This window comes from Xenopus tropicalis, chromosome 8 (assembly GCF_000004195.4).
Source record: "Xenopus tropicalis strain Nigerian chromosome 8, UCB_Xtro_10.0, whole genome shotgun sequence".
NCBI classification, from domain to species: Eukaryota; Metazoa; Chordata; class Amphibia; order Anura; family Pipidae; genus Xenopus; species Xenopus tropicalis.
Genome location: NC_030684.2, coordinates 59,726,681 through 59,748,154, shown reverse-complemented (window position 1 = coordinate 59,748,154; position 21,474 = coordinate 59,726,681). Strand labels below are relative to the sequence as shown.

The window sequence follows — 21,474 nt, the reverse complement described above, 5'->3', positions numbered from 1 at the left end:
TAAAGGTTGGGGACCCCTGGCTTAGATGATACGTGACAGGATGCCAGATCAAAGTCTGTCTGTCCATAATGCCACATGTTTTAACCAGTACAGTATTAATTGCAATCACAATGCAGTCACAGGCTAGGTAGTTCTCATTTCCCTGTGATTAGTGACTGCTGCAGGGGAATTACATTTGGTTGGAATGCCTCAGCTAATACTGGCTTGTGGTTTTGTACCTATATAATGTGATCATTAAATAGTTTTCCTGGCAGATACAGGCCAACATTTTCTACTTCGTACATGTAGGCTATGTGTGGGCTGAAAAGAAATTAATATTCTGCAAATTTTCCCAATCCCAATCTGCTTTTATAGTGTCAGTTCCCATCAGGCATGATAGTTAATCTGTTTTACTACAAAGCCACGTCATGTGATCCAGAACAACAGCCAAAACACAAGATTCTGCCCTTTACTGGCCATTTTGACCCATTGATTGTTGCCTCTTTCAGTATTCGGAAAATCCCAGAAATGATGTATCTGGTGCCTCCCTACTTTTGAGATCCTTTGAATTAATATGATCAGATCTGAAAATCACTGAGCAGGTTTTTTGTACATTATTATCAAATGAAAACTTTAAACTACAACTCCTAAATTAGACAGGCCTGGCATGTTTCCCCCCAAAAAATAATACAAATAAAAGGACCATTATACAGTTTGGCCATTTACTATGTAGGCCATATTTTAGAGAAATGTTCATTAGACTGTTCTAAGTCTAATTATTTATTTATTATTGTTCTTATAAATACACATGGTACAAACACAGAACTGCTGTCTTGCAGTACTCAGGGCAAATTCCAAAGTTTGTTCTACCATAGTTACCCAAGGTGTGTGTACCAGCATAGAAGGACAAGGTGGAGCATAAACGGTATTCCTGGCTCAGGTGACATATGAAAGTGTTGATAATACATTCCTTTTGTGCTAGTCTGATTTAAAGCCACAGATTGTTTTTTTTTAGTATCCTTCTTCAGACTTTCTTTTACTAGTGGGTAGCCTTTTAACTGGCCCGAAGATAGTGTTGTGCCTTCAGCCTTCAAGACAGTCTAAGGTGGGTTATTTAGTATTGCTTAAATGTATATCTTGGCAGTAACCCACAGCAACCCATGAAAATTCTGCTTTCATTGTTTTACTTGCAGCAGACTGAGCAAAGCTAATCACTAACTGGTTGCCATGAGTTACTGCCCAAGGGACTATTTGCCCTGGGTTAGCATATAATAAGCCCCATTGCAACATTTGAGAATATAGGAGAGCTGGATTTCTGCACCCAGATATACTGTGGACTGTGAAGAGAGGGATAGTCTGATTAAAAAAAAAATCTTAATTAATATTAATTAATTAATATAAATTTTCTGGGGAGCTACAAATGTAATACATTATGTGTCAGTAAAACTGTGCTAAGATTCATGTGCAAATGAGTGTGTCTTATCACGCTTGCAAGCACTTCCTCGCTGAGACCCAAGGGTGTTGGCACACCCTGCAGAGGAAATGCTCAAGTTCCTTATTTTAGGTCTTAAATAAACATCGAAATGTCTGTTTAACATGTAAATTTCCTGATATGAACTTGAAACTCTGGTATTAGAACAGCTCAGTTCTAATTTATGATTTATCTGAATTTTCTAATTTGACAGAGATACAGTATGTTCCTTCTCAGAATACCATATTTGTTGCTGTAGGCTTCTGCCAGGAGGAAAATCTGCAGAGTCTGCCAAAAAGGCTCTTGCAACCTCTTGTATGTGCCAGTATTTGCATGAAATCTGTATGTATGATGTATGAACCCTTCTAGTGTACAGCTCTGCAGAATATGTCGGTACTTGATAATAATAATCACTATTTGCATTTTGACTAAAATCATTTGCCTTTTTTTCTAAATGTAACCATATTAGAGCTCTTATTTCAAGTGCTGAAGGGGTAGGTGTGGCGGGATGGCATTGGGTCTGCCCCACAGAAGAAATGAAAGACAAAAATGCCCTTCTTGCCTTTCTTTGTGCCACAAGGGGTGATTTAAAGCTTGAATGCTAGTAACTGGCTATTAATAGGTATTATTATTCTTTTTACAGAAGTATATTAAACAATTTTCCCTAGGAAAAGCAAAAACAATAAATATTTCTAGATAGCTAGCATGGTTCTCAGCTGTAAATTGGTATGGTATCTCCTATGCAGAAACCCAATACACAGAAAGCTCTGAATTTCATGAAGACTCCATCTTATGCATATGGTTTGATAAAAGTGTTGGTGTCAAGATTGGTAAGAAAAATGTGGTAATAGGCTGATTTACACTGTGTATTTTCTCAGCCCAAAAAACGCCGCACAAGCCACATAGCGCCTGACTATGGCGTTTTTCAGCCTAGTACTGGTGACGTAGCAAATCCCGTTTCCCATGGTGCTAATAGTGCGAAATAGTAAAAAACCCTGCGTATTTCCGCTAGGTCTGGCAGCTGCCTTTGTGAATACATAGGAATAGGTTGCTGTGCAAATAACGGCGTATTTCAGCAAACACTTGAAAAATCTAGCGTATTTACGCATTGTGTTGTTTCCTTCGAGTCTTTTCAAGTTATTTCTATGGATGATGATATCGTGCGTTTTTCAGCCGCAGAGAGAATTAGAAAATACGCAGCGTAAAAACGCCACGTGTGGCATCAGCCTTAATGCATTCGAGTTAGCTGGGACAGCTGAAACTTTTTATCAGGTACAAGGAAGCCAATAAAGCATCAAAATAAGCTATCAGGCAAGCTAAAATAGAGATGGAAAGTAAAAGAGAGTAAAAGGAATCAAAAATTATGTTTTCAAAATATGTAAATAGTAAATGAATGAAGCAAGAAGGGGTGGGTCCCTTATTATAACAGAGGGCTCACTTTGTTGATGACAACAGGGAAAAAGCAGAAATTCAGAGCTCGTCTGTCTACACAGCTGAGGAATCAGCTAATGTTAAGGTAAACAAAGGTCCAGGACAGGATGGTATTTATCCCTGGGTACTAAACAAGCTTAGCTCTGTAATTGCCACAATTTTTCCGGATTCATTTGGCAGGATGCCGAGAGACTGGCAAATTGCTAATGTAGTGTCACCATTCAATAAGGAATCCATTCTCAGCTTGAAAACTATAGGCCAGTTAGTCTGACATCAGTGGTAGGAGAACTTTTGAAAGGGGTAATAAGGGATAGGATACTTGAATACATTACAAAGTTTGTGCCAGCATGGTTTTATGCATAACAGATCTCTCCAGACTAAAGGTGGCCACACACGTGGCGATTTGCGATCTTTTGTGCGACCATCAGTCACACGAAAGATCATACAATCGGCCACAAACAGTTCAGGGCTGAAACGGCAGATAAGGAGGTAGAAACGATAGGATTTCTACCTCCTTCTGCCGATTCAGCGCTGAAGGCAGATTTTGGTCAGGTGCCTTCTATGGTGCCCAATCAAAATCTTTTAACTGGCCCGATCGGCGAGTCGACCAAAATCAGTAGCCTCCTGCGATATCGGTCGACTCGCCGACTTGCCATACACGCACCAAATAACAAGGTTTCGTACGATATCGGTGCGTGTATGGCCAGCTTAACTTAGTTGCCTTTTATAAGAAGGTGAGCAGAAACTTCAACTCTGGGATAGCAGTGGATGTCATCTATTTGGACTTTGCTAAAGAATTTGATACAGTACCTCAAGTTATGATAAAATTGAGGAATATTGACCTGGAATATAACATTTGTACTTGGATAGAAAACTGACTGAAGGATAGTTTACAAAGAGAGGTGGTAAATGGGATATTTTCTAATTGGACCAGTGTTTTTAGTGGCTTATCACAGTGGTCTGTCCTTGGTCCTTTGCTTTTTAACTTGTTATTTATTGTTCCTTTGATGACCTGGAGATAAACATTGAAGAGTCACACAAAAACTGCAACCTTTTTAGAATTGTCACACAAGAACCAGTGTCAAAATTCCAAAAACCTTTAACAATTTGAGGTAAAGGCCGATCTTCCAGGAAATGAAAGCGACATCTGCCATTGACTTCTATTTGTTCTCAACAAGTTTTAGATGGAGTATTTTAGATGGAGTCCATCTAGTTCAACCCTTCCAAGTAAACCCAGCACAGGATGGGTTAAACTTGGACTCTGGTCTTTTTTCAGCCCAATGTAACTATATAACTATGTAAAAGAATGATGGGTTTGTGCAGGAGCCAGTGGTAAAGTGTTGCCAGAGACATGCAACAGCAACTACTACTGGCACCGCAGTGGGCAAAAAGAGCAGGCTTACACATGCCTAGTAGCCAGTTAAATTGCACTGAATCCCCTCAGTAAGTGCCACAGAGGTCTAATGGAAGGGCAGTGGCACACAGGGAGATTAGTCGCCCGCGATAAAGCTTCACTATTGCGGGGGACTAATCTCCCCAATATGCCATCCCATTGGCAAGAATGTAAATCGGCGGTGGGATGGCATACATGTTGCTTCAATTTTCTGAAGTTGCCTTAAGTTTCCTTGCGAGGCAACTTCAGGTGACCAAAGCAATTCGTATACCAACCCAGCAATTTACATTCTTGCCGGTGGGATGGCATGTCTGGAAGATTAGCCACCCACAATAGTGAAGATTTATCGTGGGTAACTAATCTCCACATTTGCCACTGCCCTAAAGGTCCCCATACACGGGCCGATTCCAGCTGCCGATATCGGTCCCTTGGACCGGATCCAGTCGACACCGCCAAGCGAGCGGATCTTAGTGAATGGGGACCTTAAGGGTGAAGACACAGAGAAACTAGTAGCAGCTACTTGTTATGGCTACTAAAAAAAACCAATGCTGATCATTTACAGTTAATTGTCTGTTTATGCAGAGGCAATTCTCAGTATTGTCTATGGAAGGGTATTTTCTGGAGTTTAGTAGCCTGGTCACAGCAACCAAATAACCAATCACAGCCCTTTCTGGGAACCTCCAAGGAATTTTTCATGCTTTTTATATTTACATGTACTTCACGAGTAAAAAAAAAAAAGTTATGTACTCCTGATCTACATAATAATGTATGACGATCGGAAGGTTTCTTGTACATAGTCACGGTAATGTAATTTGCCTGTTTAATGAGTAATGCATTAAAAAAATGTAATCTGTTCCTCCTCTATCTAATGGTGCTGGAAAAAGTATTAAGGATGTTAACCATATGTTTAAATTGTTGCCGAGTGCCAGTCCACAAAATAAAGAAATCATCAATGAATCTCCTCAAACTGGTATGTATTGTCAAAATTGTGCTAAAATGTGACCGTTCATACTTTGCCATACACACATGCAGAGGGCAACATTAGAGCCCATTTGGATTAGTAGTAAGGTGGTGATGCACTATTTCAATACCCAAGTCAGTAGGTACGACTGAATAATAAGGAAGCATCCTTGACGTGGTTTTAGAATTCGTAGGTCCTTAATTTTTAATTTAAGCCTGCATTACAGTATTAAGTGCACATTACAGTACGCCTTCTGCAGCATACTGCCAGGGAAACAGCACCTAACAAGGGCATAGAACAGAACCTTTCTATACATAAATGCAATAAGACTGAGAACAGATGACATTTTTTATTTCCAAATAGATACAGCAGAAACTGCCACGTAACAATGACTCGAGTGACAAATGAAGGTTTTCATAAGGAACCCATCGACTCTCAGCCATCCTTGCTTCACTACAGCTTACAGGCCAAGCTTGGTCCTTCTCCAGTGTCTCCTCTTTGAGTTATATCTGTGGGAAGAGAGAAATCATTATGGGTAACAATAAGTTGTATTGTGGCTAAAGAATTTTGCTATTACCACTGTGATAAAGAGCTGCTGAGAAGCAAAATTATTACGCATAATCTTAGAGAGCATATAAACAAATCTAAAAGTTTAGCCTGCAGTGTACCGGATATGTGCTCATTTGGCAAGGATGCATCTTTCCAGCTTTCAAATGGGGGACACTGACCCCAGCAGCCAGAAAACTTTTCTTACTTTATTCCTTATATTTTTTTTTATTAGTCCTTCTCCTATTCATATTTCAGTCTCATTCAAACCACAGATTGGTTGCTAAGCTAAACAAGACCCCGCAACCAAACAGGAGAGCTGCTGAGCAAAAAGCAAAATAACTGAAAAACCACAAAAAAAATTAAAAATAGTTTCTAATAGTCTCAGAATATCAATGTCTATGTCATACTAAAAGTTAGAGGTGAACTACCACTTTTACACATACTTCTGGGACCCTGCACATATTTTGTCAACTGTGGATCACATCTAGAGTTTGAGTCCAAACATAGATAATTGGCGGCTAACTCAGTAGTTGCCAACCAATGGGCAAATAAGCAATTCCACCCTTAAAAAAAACAAAAAAAAAACCCTGCATTGAAGGAACCAAAATCATTACTCTGCTACTTGCTGCTACTCAGTAGCAATGGCATCAGAGCCAAATAAGATTAAAGCATGAAATGTGTCACATACAGTATACATTAGTATAAAAGAGAATAGACCCATGCAATTAGTTGTCAATGTCAAGAAGCAACAATTTCCCCCATGTTAAGGTGAAACCATTCAGTCTGACATCTTTATTCTCAGCAGGATAATGACAGCAACTCCACAGAATGAAGAACTGTAATTGCAACCTGCTTTGGGTTTTTGATACACCAAAGAAGTTTTCTAATACATAACTTCCATAAAACATCCTTTCATGCGACACCAAAGTTATCAAGCGATAGCACAACCATAAGCCACCTAAATTAGAAATAACTTATTGAGCTTTATTAAGCATCTGTCTTTCAAGCTTTACATTTAGGGGCTGATTTACTTACCCACGAACGGGTCGAATGGAGTCCGATTGCGTTTTTTTCGTAATGATCGGTACTTTGCGATTTTTTCGTATGTCTTGCGATTTTTTCGGATTCTTTACGAATTTTTCGGATCCAATACGATTTTTGCGTAAAAACGCGAGTTTTCCTATCCATTACGAAAGTTGCGTAAAAAGTTGCGCATTTTGCGTAGCGTTAAAACTTACGCGAAAAATGCGCAACTTTTCGCGTAAGTTTTAACGCTACGCAAAATGCGCAACTTTTTACGCAACTTTCGTAATGGATACGAAAAACTCGCGTTTTTACGCAAAAATCGTATTGGATCCGAAAAATTCGTACAGAATCCGAAAAAAATCGCAAAACATACGAAAAAGTCGCAAAATGTTCGTTTTCAAGTCGGAACTTTTCCAATTCGGGTCGGATTCGTGGGTTAGTAAATCAGCCCCTTAGTCTGATTAACACAACTATTGTATTTATCTCTTCCATGGTTTTATCCATGTACACATGACTAGAGCACACGAGGATAGGGGGACCAAGCATCAGCTCTACAACACATCCTTTGGAAAATATAAACCTTTTAAATAAATGAATGCAAAACCGAGTGCTATGTTAAGCACTCTTGCAACTTACATGTATTTATTTTAAAGATTGCAAGATATGTAGGAAAATATGTGGTGCTAATTGAAGGAATTTCATACCAACAGCTGAATCGTCAAAGAAAAAGTGTAAACTGCAAGAGTGCTTAATAGCACTCCGTTTAATATTAAATCTCTGTTGGTACAGACATTCAATTTTTTAAGTTCTGTGCAAAACTGTTAAGGAAATTGACAGAAGTGTGAATCGGATGAGAAATTTAGTTTTGGCTAGAGGAAAGCACTGTCAGTGGTACATACTGTCTGGACCTGCAGTTCAAAGAATAGCAAAGGACATTTGTAATACCTTTAACAGCAAGTAATTTTAAACATCTTTCCAGAATTGATTACATATTTTTATATGGACACTATACCCATACCCCACTATACATTTGTAGTAGTATGTCTACTGTACAGTGCTATGGAAAGAGTTGACACTTTATACAGTACTTACTAGCAGCGTAGGCAGGCCCGGTCAGCTGTTACTGTAAGCAAACTAAGTTCCTCATAAACATGGTGTTGTACCGTGTTAGCCATTGAAAAACTGCAGAAAATGTAGGGTTAGGTGATACTTAGCCAATAAAAGGCAAGTACAAATCGCAAGATAGATAATACTATCTCAAAAGCTTGCAATTTTTACTTAGCCAATAAAAGGTATCACCTAACCCTACATTAAAAACAAGGCACACACATTACTATATGTGCATACAGAGCCCAGGACAGCACTTCAATTCCCTGCATATTTCAAGCAGTGGTGCCAAACACATCATACACAGATACACACCTGAAATATACAAGACACTTACCTGATCTTGTTGCCTGTTTTCATGCGGATCCACTGTGGGATAGGTCTGTTCTGTTTCTGCTTCTTGGCAAGAAACCGCTTAATCTTGAATGTCTTGTGGGATGACTGGAAAGATAGAATATTTATGGTGTAAGTCCATAGGTTTTACCCACTAGAAACTATACTGCACAGAAACAAGCTTTGCTATTAACTGGCAGCAATACAACCGGCTTCAAGATATATAAACAATGACAAAAAAAATTAAATGGGATGTGTTATGCAAGATAGATTGCAGAGGGACTATTCAGAACAATAAGATTATGAGCCAGTAGGTACTTTAACTGCTTTATGAAAGACAAATCATTCAAAAACAAAAAAGCCCAGTTAACAGTCAGTCTATAACTTACTAAAAGTTAATATTTTTAACTGGGCTATTTTGTTTTTGAATGATTTGTCTTTTCTGCGCTTAGAGGGTAAATGCCCATACCTGGTGCACTTTTACCTTCCAATTTGTGTCTGTATGTTACCCAACCACTTAGACTGTAAGCTCTATGGGGCAGGGACCTCCTACCTGCTGTGTCTCATATCACATGGCACTTACTGCCTGTGCATTTATATATTGTATTTATTATAACACTTGTCCTCCCTGTGTGTAATTTTGTATTTTATAAGACTGTACAGCGCTGCATACCCTTGTGGCACTTTATAAATAAAGTTATACATACAACTACCCACTCGCTCATAGTCTTACTTACTGCTGTTCTGAATAGCCCCTCTCCAATCCATCTTACATTCTTGACTGTCAAACCACTACCCAGTTGCCAAGACAGGTAAGACCTTAAAATTCCAAATTAGGGGCTGCACAATAATTAAAGTTATAAACACAAACCAGAAGCGTAAATATGACCAAACTAGAAAGTAGACAGCGATCCTAGCTTCCTAAATGCATGCAAACAGCTGATCAAATCAGGAAAATGCTATTTCTTAAGCAATGACCGTGCGTATTGGCTGCCCCCAAATGCATCCACCCTGCCCATAACAGCAGCAGCCCAACAGGGACACATAACAAACGTAGGAGGATGAGCAAAACGGTTGTCCCCTGTAGCGTTACACCGGGAGCCACCAACTCAGTCGCACTGTCAGGGACAGGTAACGCTATAGGCTCAGTGTAGCTACTATTACAGGGCTCGCTGGTACTACCCGTATACTATTAGCGTTACGGACACCGGCAAACTTCCATACAGTCTCTCTGCCCGAGCCTCCCCAATACGGCAGCTGTGCGCATAATAGCCACACGGGCAAGGACGGCAGAGTGTAACCAGCACACGGGCGCCCACCGGCCAGTCACTATGTATCCAGCACGGGAGGATGGCTTCGGATCCACTCACCATGGTGAACGGCTGCAACCCTAGCACCACTATGGCCGCTGAGAAAGAGAGAGAAGGAAGTGGGAGGGCAAAGGTTACGGGCTTGGAATCATAGAGAGCGGGAAAACAGTATAATTCCGAATCTAAAAGAACGCAGCGCCCCCTGCTGGAACCTAGTGGCGTTCGCCTAATATCCGCACAGAAAACAATACCTTCGGCACACCACTTACTTTGCATTATGTTTACAGGGTAACCCTTTTGAAATAAAAAATAACAAAAGTGGTATAAAGGTGATAGCCAATAAAGGTATAACCTTTATACCAATTTTGTTATTTTTTTTTATTTCAAAAGGGTTACCCTGTAAACATTTTGACTGGCTAGCACGGTAAGTCACCTTTTCCTGCATTTACTTTGCATTATAGATTTATAGACAATTTAGAGAGGTCCTGCTGTTTTCTTATAGACAGGGCAAAACTATAGGACAAATGGTATCAAAAAAGTATATATGTATGATATATGTATATGTATAATATATGAGATTATAATCCAGAGAAAGAAAAAGAAAATGCTACTAGCTATAAAAAGAAGTATGTACAAGAAATATCAGTAGCTAATAATTTTATTATGCTAAGCACACTGTTGCACAAATGAGATGGGCAATAAAGTCTTTTTACCCAGGGGTGGTAATTTTAGTCAACATTTATTAAGGAGGGAAGCAGTGTGCATTGAAAAATTAAATTCTCTCTCCCCTCAGGGATTAAATGAAGTTTTTATTTATGATGTTTTTTATGAAATATGCACTTTGTATTTATTGATGGACACGTATTGTATCAGTTTTTGTCTTTAATGTGATACTTTATTTATTGTTACATTTTTGACCCCTAAGAAGTGAAAGTGTGTTCTCTTTTGTTTTTAATTGGGTAATTTATTTCAGTTTAAACATACAGCACACAATAATTAGTCATTTAAAGTAAATAAGCACTTGATGTATACCTTACCCTTTTACAAGTCCCTTGCTAGACAGAGTGCATTCCTGCCTGATACGTGTGATTCAGCTGTGTGTACACCCCATTTGCCAGCCATACACCCCAGACCTCTTAAAATGGTTCTTTTTTGCTGAGCAGTATCTTGTACATATACGGTATGTATTACTCATTATTATCCAGAAAATTGTATGGGTTTTATTTTTATCTTGCTGCCAAATGTGCTCTTGCCGCTATACACCATATTACACCAAAGCCTTTAAAGGGGTAGTTCACACTTTGATAAATTTTAAGTATGATGTAGACATTGACAATTTGCAACCAGTCTTCATTTTTTATTTTTAATGGTTTCACAGTTATTTAGGTTTTTACTCAGCATCTCAGCTTATAAACCAAGCAGTGGTTTCTATGAGAGAATAGAAGATGAATAGGAGAGGGACCAAATAGAAAAATAAGCAATACAAAGTAGCAATAACAAAACTGCAGTCTCGCAGAGCAATAGATTTTGATTGGAGACCCCCATCTGAAAAACTAGAAAGAGGCAGAAGAGGAAGGCAAATAATTCAAAAACTATAAAAAAAAAAAAAAAAGACCAATTTCAAAGTTGCTAGAAATAGGACTGAATTAGAGATTTGAGCCACAGGTGTCTGCGCACTAGCTTAGGGCTAGCAGGGAAACACATGTCAGGGTTTAGGAAACAGGTTCTTAACTCATGGGTGCAAACTTGAGTAGAGGTGCCAATGGGTGACTGCTCAAAATGCTGGACTCCCTTAACAATACTTGCATAACATGTCCTTATTCTCCCTGCCCCCGATTTACTGTTTCTGTGTCCTGCTCATCCCCCTCTATCCACACCCCTTACCTGCGTTCCAGTGTAAGTTTTTTCCAGAAGGATGGGCAAGTATTACATGATAAGTCATATTGTTTTTGTTTGCAGTTTCCTGGTCCTTGCTGTTCTCTAGCAGGCACCTGCAGGATTTCATCTGCCAGCACTGACAGGTCTGCATCATCTGATAATCCTTAGAATGTAAACGGTTTTCACCTCTGCATGGGCCCTTAATATAATCCTATTGTTGGCCTGAACCCCACATCCAGGTGGACAAATGGTTCAAGAATCGACTTGTTTGTTGCCTGACAAGTAGATCTTTTTGTGTGGTCAGCTTAACCCAGGTACAACACAATGTAATTCATAATCAGTTTTGCACCATCTACATCTTCTAATAATCTCCCCATTACGTTACCTACAATTTGCATCCCACTACAAGCCATGCCCTATGCCCCCAGCATAATGCCCTGTTTGCCTAACAGGGCACAAACTCCAGGATTCTTTTTAACCACATTTACACAGCTGCTAATGAGCTGACCTGTTCTCTCTTTAGTCAGCTATAACCCTATACATGTACATTATGTGACCAAAAGTATATTGACCCTCCCCCCTCTTAAATCACACCCATTAGTTGGAACACCAAACTGTCTATCGGGAAACAGCCGCACACAACTGTATAACATCACCACTTGCACTAAAAGGTGCCAGCTATGGTGCTGTATATGTCAGCATCATTGGACCTGGAGCAGTGGAAAAGCTCTCTGCAGTGATGAATTGCAATCAGACAGTCTGACAGATTGGGGATTTGCCAGTTTCACCTTTAAGATGGCCAACAATTGTTGTTTTCATAACAGCTGAGAAATAAGTAGATACAAAAATCTCCAGTTTTAAATTCTCCTTTTATTTTCCTAGAAAAAAAAGTTACTTTTAAGAAGATAATAGTGTGATTCAGACATTCTGATAAAATAAGCAGTCCACAGTTTGATAGCATCAAAGCAGACTTTTCATACTGTAAGTAATAAAGATTTGTATGAAAATAATTAAGATAAACAAAACTACAGAGCTTTTCTGTCATTACAGCATATTAGAGCAGATTATATTCTCTTCAGAACATCCAATGCAATGTAATAAAGAACAAGCAAAATCTTAGGTAACACATACACTGCAGAACTGAAATACTGGGTTAGTTCTACCTAATCAGCCCATGTACCAGAGCTGACCACGACATTTCAAAATATTCTGCTGTCATAAACCTCTGCCAACACAGGAACGGAGGGCTTGTGTTTCAATAAGGCCACAAGACACTGAGATTGTAAACTTGAGATTTCAACTTTTTCCCCCCACCATGTCCACTAGAGCACAAAAGGCTGTATATTTGTGAACAGTCCAAATAGACCCAATCCTTGATTCTGAGCCAACCTCTGTGGGTTTGCCGTCACCCACATGTACCACGAGGACACCTCTGGACACTTCTCCTGCCTGCTTCAGACTCCTTCTCTCTGAAGGCACTTTGGATTGCTGAATTTGTTTTCTTTGGTTATTACGCTGGGCAGGACACCATCATCTAGCTCTCTACTCTCCTTCTTTCACCTTATTGTTGTCACCAACTTTTTTCTCTGCATTTTGCTCTCCTGTCTTGGCTGGGCTTTCATCACACTGTGTTAGCCGGCTCCTGCTTCTAGCTCCAGGCTGGTATAACTGCATTGCAGGCCGATCCTACACAAGCAAAATAAAATAAAATGTTAAAAAAGCTCAGTAAAAGTAGAAATGTTATTTACAAAAACTGTAAAGGAACCAGATGGTTTATAAAATCCAAGACAAAAATAAATTCACAGAATTTAAAGACTACATTAGATAAGAGTCTGCAAAGGGTAAGATTTATTTAGATAGAAAGTGAAAAGTTAACCTTGAAATTAACATTTCAGCTCCTAAGCTTAAATTTAAAACAATGTAGTTTTCAAAGTCCAACCCTAGCAACAAGGCTTTTGAAGGCACCGTGAGCATAGCAGTTTACATTTTTGGATGAAGAGTGGCAGGACCAAATTTAATATCCTCTCAGAATAACACTGTCTAGGTGAATCTAAACATTAATTTTAAGTTGAATTGCCCCTTTAAGCTCTCTAAACCCAAAAGTCCCCAAAAACAAAAATGTATATTAATTATATAGATGTCCTAGTTTCCATAAAATTCTTGTTTAAAGAAAGCCCTATCCAGTCTACTGTGTTCAATGTAACTTTACATAATACATAAACATCAACTGCTCCCAAAAATAATACAAAGTGCAGACAATGTGGACATTATGGGGCACATTTACGATTGCTCTAACCTTTGGGAAAGGCACCACCACATGAGTTTAGGATCTCTCGCAGGGTTTCAGACAAAAATACCTCATTAGTTCAACAGCTTTTGGGTGCCTCACACGGGGCTTCCTTTATTATTGCTCAAGCAATATAAGTCTGGCCCTATGTGTAAAATGCATTACGCCAAGGGATAGGAAAAGCAAATGACAGGAAGACAAATTTGCAATAAAACACAATACCACTTCCCAGAGATCTTACATTTGAAAAACAAATGCAAACCATGCAAACAATACTGGCATATATTTGGAGCACTAGGTTACAATATGGAAGGGGCTTATGTAAGCCAAGTTTAGAAATTTAATATGAATAAATCTATTCATTCATTAGCTCAAGCAATAATTATCTCAGGTACTTCTTGGAGAATATCAATTTAAATACTTCTATTAGGTGCCTTGACTTCTGTCTCAATTTACCTGGTTGTGGTTTCTTAAAATACATGTCACTTATTTTTATGTCACTCCTTTAACTGCAATGCCTTTACTTTTCAATTACAGAGAGGCTTAAGGGAAGATATGATAATTATGTATAAAAATATATAAATATATAAGGGAATCTTATAATAATCTCTCTAATTCTTTATTTACCAGTAGATCTTTACAGCAGACATAAGGGCATCCATTTAGATTACAAGAAAGGAGGTTCCATCTTAAGGTTTGAAAAGGTTATTCTTACAGTGAGAGCTGTGAAATTGTGGAATCTGCTCCCTGGCAGAAACATTAGAAAGCTTTAAGAAGCAAGTGAGGGAATACAGGGTTATAGGAGATAGCTCTTAGTACGAGTTGATCCAGGGACTGGTCCAACTGCCATCCCAGAGTCAGGAAGGAATTTTTGAACCTTAACCCTATGAGGTAAATTGGAGAGGCTTCAGAATGGGTTTTTGCCTTCCTCTGGATCAACAAGCAGTTGGGCAGGTTTCATTTAGACATTAAAGGGTGATGGTCCCTAACAAAAATATATTTTTTTAAAAAGTAGCATGTAAGAATAAATATACAGCATAATATAACAAACTGATATTTTGTGTGATGGAAGAAAAAAAAAATAAAAGCAATATTTTTTGATATAGGAATATCTGTATTAACATAACAAATTTACCGAAAACATACCTTGTTTCTGATTCGATCCCTTTTGGCACTATCTTCCTTCTTCTCCTCACGAGCTATTCTCTCAGATTTATCTGTGCTCTGAGGACTCTCTGTCACGTCTTGCTTTCTTGTTTTCTCTTTTACCAAATCCCGTTCCTTCCTATAGTCCTCTTCTCTCCGCCTGAAACACCTGTCTTTCTCGTATCGATCTCTAGGCTTACGGCGATCATCCTCATGATATCTTGATTTCTCCTTATCTCTTTGTCGCCTCTCTCTGTCGTATTCCTTATCCCTGTAGTCCTTTTCACGATAGTCTTTGTCTCTGTATTCCTTATCTCTGTAATCTTTGTCTCTGTATTCCTTATCGCGATAGTCTTTGTCTCTGTAGTCCTTATCCCTATAATCTTTCTCTCTATAATCTTTTTCCCGGTAGTCTTTATCTCTGTAATCTTTATCCCTGTAATCCTTTACATATTCCACTTCAACCCTAAAATGAAAAGGCAGGTAACATTTTAAAAGATTTACTGCAATGATATATTCTTATTTAATCTAAATCCCCAAAAATGTTATTGGAGATCCCAGCAAAGCCCTGACATATATACATACATACTTAAGCCTATGGCACACAGATAGATTTGTTGCCTGTTGGGACTACCAAATAGCAATTTACAGCCCTTATTTTGCATCCTCAAGGAACTTTTTTCATGCTTGTGTGGCTCGCCAACACTTTTTTACATCTAAGTTTGCCTCGCAAGTTAAAAAACATTGGGGATCCCTGCTCTAGATTATATACTAAAGTAGCTTCCACTTTACTAGCTGGTCTTGGCAACAAGTTCCTGGCCAGAGGATGTTATTTTTTATGACTGCCATTTCTTAGTGCATCTTTTGCAGTAGCATTCAACCTCCCAGTGAAAGGATACAAGCACAAAACAATTGGATCTTAATAAAAAAGTACAAACAGAATGCTAAGTTACAGGCCAGTCTTGGAACTACATTCACAATAGATTTCTGTATTATAGGGATGTATAGCACAATAAATAGCAGATTTATAAAGAAGTAAAGATTAAAAGGGAGGCACTGTAGAACTACTCCTCCTGTAAAGAAAAAAAATTACCCAAATTTTACTTAAGCAAAAGAATCCTAAATACTTTTTTGTTTTCTCCTCCCCGACTTCACCATCCGATTTCTTTCCTGTAGCGCATCGGTCTTCCTTAATATTCTCTTTTTCAAATTTTCTTGTCTTAAACTTTTTGTCTGTATCTCTCTCTTCTTCTTTCTCAGGTTTTTTAAGAAGCTGTACCAAATAAAAATGGGTTTCATGTACTTGAGAATGTGCAAAATTACTGCATAAGTTTAATTAAGAAACCATTTCTGATTATGTAACTGTTTTCTGCACAAGGAACAGTAGCCACTCAAGTGCTATTCATGTACAGGTATGGGATCCCTTATCTGGAAGCCCATTATCCAGAAAGCTCTAAATTACGGAAAGCCCATCCCTATTTTAATCAAATAATTCAGAATTTCACAACTGATTTCCTTTTTCTCTGTAGTAATAAAGCAGTACAAGCAAAAATATCCTATTGGGTTTAATTAATGTTTTATTGATTTTTTAGTAGACTTAAGGTATGAAGATCCAAACTATTCCTTATCCGGAACACCCTAGGTCCTGAGCATTCTGGATAACGGGTCCTATACCTGTACTTTGTTACTTGGCAAAGTATGGGAAAATGTTATATCATATTGGGCATATCAAGCCACCTTCATATGACAAGATCCAAGGACAGCTCTTAGTAACACTTTTTTATATAGGACCCCCCTTAAGCCAGTGTTCTCAAAATGAGAGAGAAATTCACTTTTAAGTCTTGCTTACAAATGTCATCAAGGCTTGAGTGGATTCTTTGTTTCCCAAAGAAGTAATTTGAAATGTCATGTTCTACACAGTGACTTCATTGCTACAATTAATTTCAATTATTTTGGTTACAGCGTTTATATGCCAAATTTCAAAGTTTTGTCAGCAGATACCTATAAGCCTAAAAGTTTTATTTTTTTACTATTTTGAGGGCAGTAATACCTTAATTTTTGGCTCATCCTTTGACTGTTCCAGCTCTTTCTCTGAAGGTTTTTCATATTTCTTTTGCTTTTCTGCTTCTTTCTTTTTTCTTCTTTCATCCTCTTTCCACTTTCTCCTTTCTTCTTCTCGCAGTCTTTTTCGTTCCAGTTCTCGCCTTCTCCTTTCTTCACGTTTTTCATCTCTAAGTCTCTGGAAGAAGACAGCAGTATGGGGAAAAAAGGCATTAAAACCATCAGCCACCATAATACCAATTTCTAACAAGTCACTTACAACATGGCATCCTTAACAAAATCTCACTGCACTACATGCCTCTAAGCCTAAATTTTGTTTTAATACTGTAAGCTCAAACTTCCATGCTCCTTCAGTGGCGGTGAACCCAAGCAAGCATTATTTTATGCATTATTGCTTGTAAACTATGCCTTTAATTTGGTGATGTTAATTCTCTTTCTATTCAAAAATGTATGTATGCTCCTAGACCAAAGTATGGTCTGGTCAGGTATAGTCCACAAGTACTGCAGATACAGTAAAGTAACAAAAAGTGATTTAATGGAAAACAAGATAAATCAAAGGATAAGCAAAGTACTTTGAGATACAAGAATGTTTACATAGTTCTAAGTGAGAGCCTGGTGAGCTGAAGCACATGAAACAAGTTAAAGTTGCATTTAATACCTAGATATAAATTACTAAGTCAGGATGTCTACACAAACATGGGATAAATACAGGGCCGGAACAAGGATCAAAGAGGGAAACTAGTGAGGGAGACTATGGTAATGGTCTGGGAGAACAAAAATTGTGGGTGAATGATGATGGTCAGGTGCCTTGTGCATCCTTACACTATAGCTCTGCTCTGAGCACATTTATAGTTATTTATAGCTACAGCAAATAAAATCCCATAGAAAAGGTATACCTGTCTGTTTTTTAAGAAACTTAACAGAGGTGTAGTCTTCTTTGCTAGAAAAAAAAAAAGAAATATACATTTTCTATCAAGAATCGATATTTAAGGACGCAATTCAAAATGCAAAATACACAAAATTGGACACCAAACTACATACATGTCCATTCTTGTTTAGTTTTTGTAAGGTCAAGCTCAATGTTTCAAGTAATATTCAGAAGGATACATATTGAAAATAGGCCCAATTTGGTCAGAAACCAGGACTTCTAGGCTTGCACAATATATTGTCATTTTACCTATCATTTCTTTATTCTTTGCCTCTATTTCTTCTAGCAATGTCTCTGGAGTTGATGTTAGTTTCTCTTCATCCAAAGTGTAAGAGTCAAGAAACTTTTTGTATTCTGGATCTTAACATACACAAAAGGGAAAATAAAACCTTATTAGATCAGCAGATATTAAAACATATTTTAAAACAACCACAGCACAGCAGAATATTTAAGTTCATTGGCAATTTTTGGATGAACTGACAACATAATATTGTTATTCCCACAAATTAACAATTTTTTGTTTTCCCTTAGGAGTTATACCCAAATTGGACCCAACACAGTGCGCATGTATATTGGTGTAATCAAATAATTTAATAATTTGCCAGAAGCTAAAAACTCTTGCTCTGTGAGCTTACAACTTTATTATTTATGCTGCTATGTATTACTTATGTTTGTATTTAGTCTCTCTCCTATTCATATTCCAGTATCTTGTTCAAACCACTGCCTGGTTGCTAAGTAAATTCCAAATAAGAGTACTGCTGAACAAAAAGCTAAATTAAAAAAAACACAAAAAACAAAATATCAAAACTAACTGTGAATTGTCTCAGAATATCAATATCTATGTCATACTTAAAAGCAAACAAGCCCTTTAAGTTCTGTAAAGTTGTTGCATAAAGAATAACTTACCATCCTCAATGGTTCCAATTTTTGAATCCTTTTTCTTGCTTTTCTTTTTTGCAACTTTTTGAAAAGGAGCAAATTCCACAATAGCAGGATATTCCTGACCTGACATTCAAACATAGTTAACATTCAAGTTATCTAGAAAAATATCTAATTTAAAGAATTTATATGCTATACAACTGTTTCTTCCCTTGACAGAACTGCAGTTACAAATTCGGCTACATCTAGCAGAAAAAAGTATGCTAATTAGCCTAGATGATTCTTTTAAATTTTAAGCTCTAATAAGCAAGGTGCTCTTGGTCAGTATTTGTACATAATGTACACCCAGTGGAGGAAGCAGACCCTGAGGTTGCAGTGGGGCCCGGGGGACAGAGGGGCAGGGACTGTAGGGTCTGCTTCCTCTATAGTCTAGAACCCCCCTCCCAGCTGCTCATTTAAATATTCACTCAAGAGCTGCCAAATCCGAAGGGAGGAGGTGCTTGGCGCCCACTTTTTACGCTGCTGTATATATATATATATATATATATATATATATTTATTCTGGTAGTGTATAAATACTTGTTAATATTAATAATTCAAAGATCATTTAGTATAACTGCATAACAAATACAAAAGGCCACATCTCAATTTCTTAAGTAATGCCTTACCAACCAGAAAGTGTAAATTAGTAACCAATCCCAGAAACATACTTGATTAGTCTTTGCTTTTGACAACTGATCACTACCCATTATTATGAAACAAGTAATGGCCTCACCTCTGTGATCAATAAACACATATCCATCAAAACGATCTCTAAATAACACAATGTCATCTTGACTTTTGAAGTTTATGTATGCCCTTGAGAACATGTGAGGAAACAAACTAAAGAAAGAGCATAAAAAAGGTATAATTAAAGAGACACAGATTAAGGATTTAAACAGTTGAATTATCGGTGCCCAGAAAGAAGATTATTGACCAGTAGATGCCAACAAGTTTGTTTCCAAAGTGGCAAAAAGTCTATAATGCCCAAATGGGAGTCAGAAGTATAATTATCAGATATAATTATCCTAATCCGACCTCCTGTTGTAATCTAATGGTAACAGCCTATAATCTACCTTTTGAACACCAGGGGGTTTAATTATTGTTACAGAGACATAATGTGAGAATTTACATCATGTGTGTCTATGCTGCTATGGAGATTGGCATAATAACAAAAAGCACCCTGGGGTGGCAAGAAGAGAAAATCCAGCCTACATGAGGATGTACCTTGAGACACTAAAATACCAGTGCCATCTATTATAATCATTAAATAATGCTGTTCCTCTGGCACTGTGGATGCTGAGTCAAGCAAGCTGTCATTATCACTTATGTACAAATCAAATAAGTATGTTTAGTGCAAGTAAGCTATTTCCCCAGCTTTCATGATTTAAATTCATTTTACAAAACCCAATAGAATTTATTTATTCTTTTAAATGTATATTTTATTATTTTAAACATAAAGCCAAGAAAAACAAAAGTTCATAACAGAATTTAAAGCAGAATTTATTTATTCTTGTGTATTACATTGCTTGGCTTGCTGCTGTTGTACATCCATGGCAGAAAGTGGCAATGCTTACTTTATCCTGTACATCTGCATCATAAACAAATATATACAACACTCTGTACTCCACATGTTTCATATATAGTAAATATAATAGCCCTACATCATGGCTCTAAAATATTGACAGCTGCTCTTTAAAGATTATCTTTGAATTAAAGCAAATACAAACTAAAATGACTATTTAAATGCACAAGTGAATTACCTAGAGTCGTTGGAAAAAAACTCAAAATAGTCATGGTCCGGCAAAGGCTGAAGGTGCTCCTCCAGTTGCTCTTTGGTTAGACTAGGAGGCAAGCGACGAATGACCACCTACAGAACAGGAGGATTTAAAGGGCATGGAAAATATTAATTGTGCAAGTTTGCCACTATACAGATTAAAAGAAAGATGCTACTTTATGCAAGTAAATTACAAACACTTATAAACACTAATATACGTACGTGTGGGTTCCGCATGTGTGTTTTATTGGCTAACAAGATAACACAATATTTTTTAAAGCTGTAATATATGCCAGCACTACATTCATTATCTGAAATGATACAAACACGTTAACGTCTAGTCTAATGTACTAACAGTATGCGGGTGGAAAAGGCTAATTAGTAGCTGTTTGTGACCATGCATAACGTTTGAATCTGATTGCTAATCACTTAGTGACAGACATATGGAAATAGATGGGCAAGTTCGCATTTGCAGCGTCAAGTAAACACGCCCATGTGGTACAGGCAAGGCCCAAATCCAGCGCACCTTACTCAGAACTTCTTTCTTTTCCTTCAGCTTCTCTGACTTCTCCCCTTCCTCCCCGGCTTCTTGTTCCCCTTTTCTCTCCTTGGGTTTGGTATTCTCCTTGTCCTCCTTCATAGCTCTAAGGGAGGTTGAGAAGAATTATTTTCCGCCCAGAACTGACTCTTACGATCTTTTCCCTCTCTAGCAAACTGGGTTCCCTCCGTATGATAGGATGCAGTCACGATCACGTGATCTGCAGCGGCACAAGAACCGTAGCCATCTTACGCGGGGAATAACCCCAACTTCATATAAAGTATCATTCTTGTGATTCTACAGTTGTTGTAGAAATTTGATTAAGGCCTCTAATGTACGTAAAGCTTTGTTGTAGCAACATCCGGAGACGCTTTCCTTGAA

General features: G+C 37.9%; 2 protein-coding genes and 1 non-coding gene across 3 annotated transcripts; all 3 read right to left on the bottom strand.

Moving 5' to 3' along the window:
• Nucleotides 1–5,569: 5,569 nt before the first annotated feature.
• On the bottom strand, nucleotides 5,570–9,640 carry rpl39 (ribosomal protein L39). Its single transcript, NM_001171664.1, has 3 exons — nucleotides 9,621–9,640; nucleotides 8,255–8,358; nucleotides 5,570–5,744 (listed from the first exon to the last, which is right to left on the bottom strand). Exons 1-3 carry the CDS (start codon nucleotides 9,621–9,623, stop codon nucleotides 5,696–5,698), a joined length of 156 nt encoding a protein of 51 aa, NP_001165135.1. The 5' UTR covers nucleotides 9,624–9,640; the 3' UTR covers nucleotides 5,570–5,695.
• Nucleotides 6,512–6,640, bottom strand: LOC116407406. Its single transcript, XR_004220312.1, has one exon. It is a non-coding gene; the product is annotated as a small nucleolar RNA SNORA69 (small nucleolar RNA).
• A 2,648-nt stretch (nucleotides 9,641–12,288) lies between the features above and the next one.
• On the bottom strand, nucleotides 12,289–21,463 carry upf3b (UPF3B, regulator of nonsense mediated mRNA decay). Its single transcript, XM_002940284.5, has 10 exons — nucleotides 21,082–21,463; nucleotides 20,542–20,648; nucleotides 19,515–19,621; nucleotides 18,767–18,865; nucleotides 18,110–18,220; nucleotides 17,829–17,872; nucleotides 16,922–17,110; nucleotides 15,999–16,144; nucleotides 14,872–15,337; nucleotides 12,289–13,124 (listed from the first exon to the last, which is right to left on the bottom strand). Exons 1-10 carry the CDS (start codon nucleotides 21,193–21,195, stop codon nucleotides 12,981–12,983), a joined length of 1,527 nt encoding a protein of 508 aa, XP_002940330.1. The 5' UTR covers nucleotides 21,196–21,463; the 3' UTR covers nucleotides 12,289–12,980.
• Nucleotides 21,464–21,474: the final 11 nt, after the last annotated feature.

What these genes read in the sequence shown, in the direction of transcription:
- upf3b (XM_002940284.5), bottom strand. Translation starts at nt 21,195, where the DNA reads ATGAAGGAGGACAAGGAGAATACCAAACCCAAGGAGAGAAAAGGGGAA. An exon ending in AGAAAGAAGTTCTGAGTAAG is followed by an intron (nt 20,649 to 21,081) that starts GTGCGCTGGATT and finishes CCTGTTCTGTAG; the next exon opens with GTGGTCATTCGTCGCTTGCC. An exon ending in GGGATCGAATCAGAAACAAG is followed by an intron (nt 13,125 to 14,871) that starts GTATGTTTTCGG and finishes TTGCTTGTGTAG; the next exon opens with GATCGGCCTGCAATGCAGTT.
- rpl39 (NM_001171664.1), bottom strand. An exon ending in AAAACAGGCAACAAGATCAG is followed by an intron (nt 5,745 to 8,254) that starts GTAAGTGTCTTG and finishes CTCTTCCCACAG; the next exon opens with ATATAACTCAAAGAGGAGAC.